General features: G+C 23.4%; 4 protein-coding genes across 4 annotated transcripts in view, besides 20 other annotated features; 1 reads left to right on the top strand and 3 right to left on the bottom strand.

Moving 5' to 3' along the window:
- Nucleotides 1-10, bottom strand: part of EDI_339490 (uncharacterized protein) — a gene marked incomplete at both ends in the record, with an annotated part of 351 nt that extends 341 nt beyond the window's left edge. The window contains one exon of the mRNA XM_001733287.1: nucleotides 1-10. This exon is cut by the window's left edge and continues 341 nt beyond it. Within this exon, the coding sequence (XP_001733339.1) occupies nucleotides 1-10 (10 nt within the window).
- A 121-nt stretch (nucleotides 11-131) lies between these two features.
- Nucleotides 132-205: a sequence feature (AT_rich).
- Nucleotides 206-833: 628 nt separating this feature from the next.
- Nucleotides 834-1,403, bottom strand: EDI_339600 (uncharacterized protein; the record flags this gene model as incomplete). Its single annotated transcript, XM_001736414.1, has 1 exon — nucleotides 834-1,403. The coding sequence occupies one exon, from the start codon at nucleotides 1,401-1,403 to the stop codon at nucleotides 834-836; it is 570 nt and encodes a 189-aa protein (XP_001736466.1).
- A 32-nt stretch (nucleotides 1,404-1,435) lies between these two features.
- Nucleotides 1,436-1,513: a sequence feature (AT_rich).
- A 71-nt stretch (nucleotides 1,514-1,584) lies between these two features.
- Nucleotides 1,585-3,843, top strand: EDI_339610 (uncharacterized protein; the record flags this gene model as incomplete). Its single annotated transcript, XM_001736415.1, has 1 exon — nucleotides 1,585-3,843. One exon carries the CDS (start codon nucleotides 1,585-1,587, stop codon nucleotides 3,841-3,843), a length of 2,259 nt encoding a protein of 752 aa, XP_001736467.1.
- Nucleotides 3,844-3,916: 73 nt separating this feature from the next.
- Nucleotides 3,917-6,070, bottom strand: EDI_339620 (uncharacterized protein; the record flags this gene model as incomplete). Its single annotated transcript, XM_001736416.1, has 1 exon — nucleotides 3,917-6,070. One exon carries the CDS (start codon nucleotides 6,068-6,070, stop codon nucleotides 3,917-3,919), a length of 2,154 nt encoding a protein of 717 aa, XP_001736468.1.
- Nucleotides 5,370-5,450: a microsatellite.
- Nucleotides 5,460-5,548: a microsatellite.
- Nucleotides 5,564-5,718: a microsatellite.
- Nucleotides 5,877-6,024: a microsatellite.
- Nucleotides 6,071-6,284: 214 nt separating the features above from the next.
- Nucleotides 6,285-6,472: a sequence feature (AT_rich).
- Nucleotides 6,473-6,673: 201 nt separating this feature from the next.
- Nucleotides 6,674-6,712: a sequence feature (AT_rich).
- Nucleotides 6,713-7,104: 392 nt separating this feature from the next.
- Nucleotides 7,105-7,288: a microsatellite.
- Nucleotides 7,289-7,412: 124 nt separating this feature from the next.
- Nucleotides 7,413-7,455: a microsatellite.
- Nucleotides 7,456-7,485: 30 nt separating this feature from the next.
- Nucleotides 7,486-7,625: a repeat region.
- Nucleotides 7,624-8,967: a repeat region.
- Nucleotides 8,968-9,029: 62 nt separating this feature from the next.
- Nucleotides 9,030-9,156: a sequence feature (AT_rich).
- A 68-nt stretch (nucleotides 9,157-9,224) lies between these two features.
- Nucleotides 9,225-9,398: a microsatellite.
- A 2-nt stretch (nucleotides 9,399-9,400) lies between these two features.
- Nucleotides 9,401-9,507: a microsatellite.
- Nucleotides 9,508-9,595: a microsatellite.
- Nucleotides 9,596-9,609: 14 nt separating this feature from the next.
- Nucleotides 9,610-9,743: a microsatellite.
- Nucleotides 9,744-9,752: 9 nt separating this feature from the next.
- Nucleotides 9,753-9,879: a microsatellite.
- Nucleotides 9,880-9,952: 73 nt separating this feature from the next.
- Nucleotides 9,953-10,103: a microsatellite.
- Nucleotides 10,104-10,162: 59 nt separating this feature from the next.
- Nucleotides 10,163-10,416: a repeat region.
- Nucleotides 10,417-10,539: the final 123 nt, after the last annotated feature.

Here is a 10,539-nt window from a genome sequence, read left to right on the forward strand (position 1 = left end):
AGAATACCATTACAATGAACTTTAATATAAAATGAACAGTCAATAATTTTAATGAATTGAATCTATAGTTAAACTTTAACTATTTATCCTCAAAATAAAATCCTCTCCTGTTCTTTAATCAATTACTTTTGTTTATAAATATACTATAATTAAAATAAAATATTAAAAATTTTCTTTACCATTAAAATTTAACAATTAATAAAAACACCTTCCATTCAATGTGTTTCTACCTGTTTTCTGTATGTTTTCAAATGGAGATAGAATCATTTTAGAATTAATTTAAATTAGAACACAAAAGAGAGTTTATAAATAGGAAATTTTTATTTCATGAAAAATTCTGTCATGTTCACTTTTTTATGATATAAAACTTCTCCACTTATTTTCCAACAAATAACTTGTTCTTTTTCATAGTAACTTTAAAAAAAATTGCTATTTTTGTACAATTAAAAGATATTTATTTGTGAAAAATATAGATTTTCATATCTTTATTTTCCTTACAACAATTCTATTTAACTCCATAATCTAAGAGAAAAGCAATTCAAAACAAGTTTCATTCATTTTGAACTTTTACTCTGCTTTTTCTTTAAGGAACAGTTGCCATAACTTTAATACTTATTTGAAATTTACCACAAACAATGATATCATTAGACCTCACAATTTTCAACATTAAACACTTTAATGTCATAGAAGTTCTAACTGTTTTTATTTAACTTTAATGATTATGTTCATTAACTTGTTAAACATATTAACGTATGTCAACAATTAATTGTTGTTAAATACCTCATTATTGGGTTGACAAAAATTATAATTAAAAGATACGAATAACCAAACAATCAATTACATTCACATTGTGACAACAAATCTTTTAATGAAGAATTATCTAAATAAGTCTTTTTAATTCCAATAACTCGTGGATTAAAATTTATTTGGAACAAAGAACGAATTGTTGATTGTGAAACAATATCATAATATAATTTAAATGATTTAGTAATTGAACAAGTTTTTAGTACGTCACTCAAGACATCAACACTCTCAGTTGTTTCACTATTCATATGTTTATATCTCAAAATAAGAACAATTGAAACCTCATCTTTTTTTATAGCTCTCAATATTTGATTTAGTCCCATTAAACAATATTTCTTTAGTATATCTGCATGTTCTTTTGTTCCACCTGAAATAATTTTTTCTCCTGCTACAAATCGAATAACACTTAATCCTTTAACAACATGTAATGTTGGTAAGACTTCTTGGCTTCCAACAACATGTTTAAGAGGTCTTGAACGTTTAGGTTTAACAAGTGCTTTTTTATTTTCTGTTTCTTTCTTTGGTTCGTTTCTTTTTGAAAGTTTAGGTTTGTAAAGATGTTCATCTGTTGAAGTAATTTTTTCTTTATGTTCTTGCATAATTATAAAAATGAGTCTTTCAATTCTATTCCTTTTTTTTTTGTTTTTTTTTTAGTAAATTATTATAAATATAGTTAATTTTATTATAAATTATTTAAATTAATAAAAAACACGACATCAAGAGGTGGCAGTTGAGTGGTTGAAGATCAAATACCCTTTTAGTTAAAGAATTCTTCAATCAATGGAAAACAACTGTATTGTGTCTATCACTAAACACCTTAATTCCATTAAAGATGCTATTAATTTAATACAGGTTAATAAAAGATATCAACAAGGAGTTCTATCTTTAACTACTACACCATTTTACAAAGAAAAAGATGTAAAAAAAGAAATAGAAATATTTAGTAATGCCACAACTGTTACGTGTGATTACACATGCATTCCATTAAACAAATCAAAATTAATTATTCATCAAACAGATAATTTATATTCAAGATGTTCATTATTACAAGCTGCTAAAAGAATTGAGAAAATTACAATGGATATTTCTGAATTTAATAAAAATACCTGGAAATTAATGCCATTACAATCACTTATAATTAATTGTATTGAAGAATTAAATGGCTCAAAAATGTCTCAAAACCCATACCCATTTCAACAAACAATAAATCTTCCAAATTGTGTTGTAAGAATTATTTGTGATATTTCACAATTAGACAATGTAATGAATAACCTTCCAAAACAAAAATTACCTAAAAGTTGTTTGTTAGAAGTACATAACGGTCCAATTATTACTTTATATCGTAATGATGAATGGGTTTTTGGATTCAAAAATGAATTTATCACTATGCATATGCAAGACCTTAAACCATTTATTGAAAAAGCAAATCAATATGCAGTTGAAAATATTAGAATTATCGATTTTATTAATCCAGAAGAACCAGCAGAACCATCAAATTTCTCTATCTCACTTTCTGTTAAGAAATTAATTCTTCAAGACCTTAATTGTCCAATTATTGAACTTCCAAGTTTATTAGAAGAATTAACAATTACAAATTGTTCTGTTACCTCTCTTCAATTAAGTCAAATTAATTTAAAGAAAGTAATTATTGAACAATGTGCTGATTTAAAAACATTAATTATAACCTCTCCAGTTATTGAATGCGAAGCAATTTATCTTAAATCATTACAAACATTACAGCTTCCTGACTCTCTTTATTCATTAAAATTAAATAATTCTTCTCTACCAATTAAATCTTTTCCACCTAACATTCAATGTCTTTCTCTTCCTTCTATTAAACAATTAAATCAATTAGAATTCCCTCAGTATTTGAAAGAATTAACAATTAATTCTTGTTTTATTGTTGATTTTCCTGAATTAAATGTTAATTCTATTATATTTTTTCAATGTACTTTTGCAAAGAAAATCTTTGTTAAAGCTAAATCTATTACATTAAATGGATGTTATTTTGTTTCAAATTTAGATATTGATTGTGATTCAATTTTTATTACTGGATGTACTGCTTCTACCTCTTCTCAAGTTAATACTCTTATTGACTATAATGCGCATAATGCAAAAGTTATTCATATTTCATCATTTAATGGAATAAATAAATTAATAGCACACTCATGTAAAGAATTAAAATTAGTAAACAACTCTCAATTATCAGAAGTTGATGCTGAGTGTGTTACTTCCTTACAACTCATCCATACTAATATTATAAAAACAACAATAAATAATTTAGAGTCATTTGATATTGATAACAATTCTATTCTTCCTCAATTTTATACAAAAGGTAGTGGATCATTACGTTTAGAAAAATGTAAATTTGATTGTAATTCACAAATTCTTAACTCAATGATAGATATTTCATTAAATGAAGTTGATGTAGAAAGTATTAATATCAATACTTGTAAAGGAGCTCGTTTTTATAATTGCTCAACACTAAAAACTCTTTCAATAAAAGAAGCAGAAGTTGTTATTTTAGTAAATTTACCACTACTACAATCAATTTCATTACCAAAATCTTTAAAAAATATTGTTATTAATAATTGTCCAAATATTATTAATATTCCTTTACCTTTTACTTCTGAATTAACTGTAGACTACGACGGTTCTTTTAAGGCATCTGAAAAGATTCAAATAAGAAGAATTAATGAACATGAACTTACAGTTGATTCTTATTGTGTTCAATTAGAAGATATTTCAAATTCAAAAGTTATTTTAGGAAAGAGTGTTCATACAGTTATTGGTATTGGTCTTAATAATGTATCATTTATTAATCTTGAAGAAAGTAGTATTCAATCTTTTGAGTTAAGTATGTCAAATAATATGAATCTTAGATTCCCACAAACTCTTACAATAATCAATATTATTGGATGTCAATCTGTTATTTGTACTAACATTTCTTCTTGCCCCCTTGTACCTGAACGAATTAGAAAAGATTATTCTTCAAATAAATATGAAGAAATTCCAAAAGATAAATGTGTTATTTGTTAATAAAGAAATTTCAACACCAAATTTATTAAACCATAAAACACTTTTATTTTAAATGAAGTTAATTAAAACTTTTTTAATTATCGGTTTCTGTAACAGTTTTACTTGTACTCTCTTCTTCATTATTATTTTCAGTTTTTACTTCAGCAAATCCAGAAGAAGTAGCTGTGGTTTGTGCATTAATTCCAAAATTAGCCTCAACATTGGCTTGGTTTTGGGCTTCAGTAATATCTTCAATAGATTGTCCTTCAGCAGCCGCCTTTGCAACTACATCAGCTTCAGCAATAGCTGTTTCTGAAACTCCAGTTTTTGGAGAGGCATAATCTTCTGTTGGAGTAACAATAGGTTGTCCAGATTGATCTACAACTGTAGAAGAAGACGGTTTTGAGGAATCTGAATCTGAGTCCGCTCCTAAATCTGATCCACCATTTCTGTTATTGTTAACGTTGTTAATATTAATGGATGGCATAGTGATTGATGGTATGCTACTTGCTGCTGAACTTGCACTTGAGGCTGCACTAGATGCTGAACTTGCTGCTGAACTACCAGAGGAACCTTGGATAATAATTGGTGCTTGTGTAGCAGGAGCGCTTTGAATAATTTGTGGTGAAAAGATTTGTTGTTGTTGCTGCTGTTGTGGATAATAAGAAGGAGTTACTGGATTAACAGTAGGAGTTACTGGTGTTACTGGATTAACAGTAGGAGTTACTGGTTCAGAAGGAGTAGTTGGAGTTACTGGTGTAATTTGTATAACTGGATTAGATGGGGTGACTGGATTAACGATAGGATTGACTGGGATATTAGGAGTGACTTGTGTGTATGGAATGTTATAGGGACCAATATTATTATTGAAGATAGGATTTACACTAACACTAGAACTACTAGTACCAACACTTCCACTACCTCCTAATCCAGTAATGCTTGTGCTTGTAGAAGCTCCAGAAGATGATCCAGTTGTGGAACCTGATGAAGATGATCCAGTTGTGGAACCTGATGAAGATGATCCAGTTGTGGAACCTGATGAAGACGATCCAGTGATAGACAAAGAATCAGAGACTGACCCTGAACTTATATGTCCATGTTGGCATTTCTTACAATGGCTGTAGTAGTGAGTATGAGGAGGGGTTGTGTGTTTACAACATGAGCAATTGCAGCATTGTTTCCAATATTTTCTCTTCATAAGTTCATAAAATTCTCTTCTCTTTTCAGGGCATTTAATCTTAGAAAGGTATTTCAATAATTTCTTATCCATGAATGATGCCCATTTCTTTTTCCAAACTTTTGATATATCCTTTCCTTTCTTGGCAAGAGCTGCCATTTTAGCTGCCATCTTAGCACCAGATTTAAAGATAATACTTCGAATAAGCTTTTTATTTTTCTTGATGAACTTTTTATCTTTAATTTTAGCTAACTTCTTAAGGACTTTCTTTGGTGCGTTTTTAGTGGCTTTAGATAATTTTTTAAGTTCAGCAATAAGTTTTCTTTCAGCTTTTTTCTTTTGAGCCTTTAACTTAGTTTTATCAATACTATTCTTTCTCTTTTCTTTTTCTAACTTTCTCTTTTCTTTTTCTAACTTTCTCTTTTCTTTTTCTGTTTTTCTTTCTTCTTTTTTAGCTACTTTTCGTGCTTTTTTGGCTTCTTTTATTGCTTTTCTATTTTCTTTTTTAATTTTTCTCTCTTCTTTCTTTATTTTACGTTCTTCCTTTTTAGCAAGACGACTAGCTTTCTTTTGTTCTTTCAGTGCTTTTTTATTCTCTTTTTCCAATTTTCTCTTTTCTTTTTGGGCTTTTCTTTGTTGTTTTAATGCTTTTCTTTTTTCTTTATTGGCTTTTCTTTTTTCTTTATTGGCTTTTCTTTTTTCTTTATTAAATCTCTTTTGTGCTTTAGCGCTTCTAACATTCTTTTTAAGTGATCTAGCAACACCAACTCTAGTGCGCCTAGAAAAGCTTCTTGAAGAACTACGTGAAGAGCTTCTTGAAGAACTTCTTGATGAGCTTCTTGAAGACCTACTTGAAGGTCTTCTTGCCCTTCTTGCCTCTTCATCATCTTCAAAATCATCTTCCAGTTCATTAACATCTTCTAAGTCTTCATTATTGTATTCGTTGTCATAATCTTCGTCATAGTTAAAGTCTTCATCAAATACATCATCAAAATCAACACTATCGACAAAAACATCATCTTCATAAGCGAATGAAACTGTTAAGCAGAGTAACAGTAATAAGCCTTTCATTAATATTATGGTTTTTTCAGTTTCTCTTTTGTTGTTCTTGACTTTATCTCATTATTTCCTATATCTTTGATCGTTTAAACTCAAAAAGTTTACGTTAGAACTAATTATATGAAACATTCATTATTGTTTTAAATAATCCCTTTTTAAAGTTGTGTTTGTTATTATTCCACATAACTAATTTTACATGCCGTTTTTTGTTGTTTGGTAGTTAAAGTATTTTAATTCATTAAAATCTTATTATTTTTCTTTTTTTTTTTGGTCATTTCATAAAATTCATAATAAAAAATCAATAAACTTATTTTCTAATTCTTTTTTATTTTGTATTTTATAACTTAATTTATTAAAAAAGTTTATAACAAATTTAAAAAATGTTTATTCATCTAATAAATAAATTAAAAAAAAGATGGTTTTTTAACAAAAAAACAATAACATTCATACTATTTTAATATGAATCCTCTTAATAACATTACTTTAAAGAAACAAAAAAATGTTTATTTGTATCAACAACCAATTCAGAATTTCAAAGTTTTAACTAAATATTATATTTTAAGAAGAATTAAAGTGTATTTTTTTGTTTTTTTCTAATAATAACACAATACAGTCTAATTTTTTTAATATTCAATAAAAAATAAGTTTATTATAGAATTCAACAATAACGAATCAAAAGGGGGTATTCATAAGATAAAACTGATAATACAAATAAAATATATTAAGAATAAAAACAAATTTATGTGAAAAGTTCTTTCTTTAAAAAAATAACAGTAGTCAAAGTAGAATAGAGTGAGGCAACAGACTCTAGTCAGTGTTAAGATAACAAATATAAGTAAGCATTTATAACGATAATAACTTGGCAATTATAAGTGAAGTAAAGCTTGTTTTCATTCTTTTATATTATTCTAAAATGTGTGTTGTATTTCATTTCAGTTACAATGATAATTTTTTTTAAATACGAATAAGGTCATTAATTCTTATAAAGAAAATCAAATAAGATATAACCATGCAAGAAGATAGAAGAGAATGAGTGAAAAACTAATAAAACACAAATAATAATGGTAAAAGAAGTACAGTGAAAAAATGAATAAAAAGAGAAATAAGAAATAAATAATAAATAAGAAAAAATGAGTAAATATAGTGTTAATAAAGATAACACCATAAGAAATATGGGATATTAATAAAGAATAAAACTAAAGTAAAAATAAGAAAATAATAAGTAAATAAGGGGGAAAGTAGAATATGAAGAATTAAATAATAAAGCAAAATGATAACACACGACAAGAAGTATTTCAACCATGCATAAAATGAAGTTAGAGAAAGTTAAAGATTCAATAGAAGAAACTTAAAGAATGAAGAAATAAAGATAATAATCAAATAAAGAAATAAATAAAAGATGTGAAACTTCAAAATTATGTATGAAACAAGAAAGAAAAAAATACAAGAAAACAAGTAGAGTTTTAGTTGAATTGACTGGTTTTGCAATAAACTGGTTAAACAAAAAGTTAAATAAGAAACTAAAAATTGAATAAATAGAAAGTGTAATAAAAATAATAAAGAATAAAATTAATTAATTAAGTATTAATAGAACTTGTGTCTATTGTTCCTGATTCAGGGGAGACTAATCCCATCAAAGAGTCTTCTTCGTGTAGTTCAACAACATATGTTTGGTTGTTGTAGAATCAATATTCAATGACATCAATCATGTTTTTAATTACATTATTTTTAACTTCTTTTATGATGTTAATTTCAATTTTTAATTCTTTAATTAATTTAATACTTTCTACATTTATTAATTAATTTATTGAAATTAATACTGCAATTATTTTGATATCTTTTAATTTATCTATTTTAATTATCATATTCTTCATTTCTTTATACTTATTTCTTTTATTCAAATATACTCAATTAATATTGTGATCAACAACATTAGTCATATCAAATAATAGACATGTTTTATTCTTTTTATTTATTACATATATATATATATATATATATATATATATATATATATATATATATATATATATATGGTATTTTATGATATTGTCATTCACTTTTTGATATTATTTGTTTATTCAAATCATAATAATATCATTGTTAGAACACTGTCTCATATGTTGATTTCTTATATTGATTATTTCATTTATATTTTCTTTTTATTTAATATGATAATACAAATATGGCCATGTTTCTCAATTTATGATTTTTATGACAAATACAAGATAATAGAATATATTCTATTGTTGATATAATGTATTTACAAAGTGGATATATTTTAATCATTTTTAATATTTTATCTTTTCTGTACATATTGAATATTACTCCATCTTGCATTTTAGTTAAATGGAGAAACGAATTCTTTTTAATATTGATTGAATTCAATGTATTGGTTATAGTAGTTTTATATATAAAATTTGACTTAATCCATTTCTAAATATCCATTTATTTAATTTCAATTTATTAATGTATTTGTTTGTTATTATTTTATTTATTTTTATTATTATTTATTTTTATTTTCAATCATTTCTTTTATTATTTATTTTATTTCTATTTCTTTAATTTTATGATTTTATTTTTTAATTTTATTCATTATCATTTCTTTAATACTATCTATTTAATATATTATTTATTATTTCATTTTTATATAATATTACATTATTCTTCTAATTATTTCATTAAAATATTTATCATTTATATTTATTGTTCATTATTTCATTTATATTGATATATAGATTATCTTTAGAGTTATCAAGACCAATATATTTGTATTTATTATTTATTTTATTATCTCAATTTCAATTCTATCTCAATTACATTCTATTTTACTGCTGTTGATGAATATGAAGATATTAATTAATTCATTGTTAATTCTTGTAATATATTTTATGTTACTACTTTCTTCACGGGAACCAAAATAAGTAAAGAAATAATGAATCTAAATAAAAAACCCCAAAAAGAAAAGGACAAAATATTTTACATCAATAAAATAATAGTTTTTATTATTTTGTTCTTAAAAAAATAAAAAATAAAAAAGTAAATTAAATATTCATTCTATATTCATTTATATTTCTTTATATTTTATATCATTTTATGGTAAATTGTTCAGAAATATAATTGATTCAGAAATGATATTTAATTCAATGTAAGTATACATTTTTATTATTATATTATTATTATGTTATTTATGTATTATATTTTTATATATTTATATATTTTATTATTATATTTATTTCTATTATTGTATTATATATCATCATTTTATCTATATATTTTATATTTATCATATTTTATTAGTTTGATATTCTTATTATTTATATTTTATTTTATATATTATTATATTTTTATTTATATATAATTTATTATATATGAATACATTTCTTTATCTTATTTTCATTTTTATTATATTTTTATATTTTATATCTTCTTTCTCTTTCTCTTTATATTTATTATTATTATTATTATTATTATTATTATTATTATTATTATTATTATTATTATTATTATTATTATTATTATTATTATTATTTTATTTGTATTGTATTGATTTTATTTATCTTTTCATTTATACATTTTCCATATTATTATATCATTTCATTTCTCTTATTATTTCTCTATTATTTAATTTTTCTATCTTCTATCTATATCATATGAAATTAATACTTATTTATTATTATTTATTACATATTATATACTAATCATATAACATTAATAATTGATTATATAATAAACACTAATAATAAATTATACATATAAATAAAAATCATAAAAATAAAAATGAATAAAATAATTTTTATCATAAAATATTATTAAATAATTTACATCAATAGATTAAATGATTTTTTACTACATATTTCTAAGTTCTACAATAAAAAAATGATTTATTCATCATTCTTTTCATCATTTATTATCTCTTTTTGAATTATTCCTTTTTATCTTTTTCATTTTATATTTTCAACTTTTATTCTTTTCATCTTCTTCTACTTCCTGCTTTTTCTTTTCTACACTTCTTTCTCTTCATTTTTCTCTTATTTGCTTTTTTCGTGGTTTTCAATCATGTTATTATCTAAAAATTGATTTCCATTATGTTATATTTTTCCTGATATCATTGTATATTTCTATCAATTTTAATTATAAATAATATATATTTGTAAGAATGTAGTTTCAATTAATCATTCTTTATAATGATATGAAAACTCTTTATTCAAATTGTGTTTATGCTATTTGTTTTATTATTCATTAATTTATTATTCAATTTTATATTTAATAAATATAATAATATTTTTAATAGACAACTTAAACACGTAATATATAATTATTATGACTCAATTGATTTCATTTTTTATATATTAATATATTCATTTTAGAATTTAATTTTGTATATTCAATGAGTGTTTAATCAATCATTTATTTCTTTTATTGGAAAATATATATTGTCAAAAGTCATTCAATTAAATTTATTCTTTTTTTTTCTATTT

Source organism: Entamoeba dispar, genomic scaffold, assembly GCF_000209125.1.
Source record: "Entamoeba dispar SAW760 scf_1105229459841 genomic scaffold, whole genome shotgun sequence".
In the NCBI taxonomy this organism is placed as follows: Eukaryota; Evosea; order Mastigamoebida; family Endamoebidae; genus Entamoeba; species Entamoeba dispar.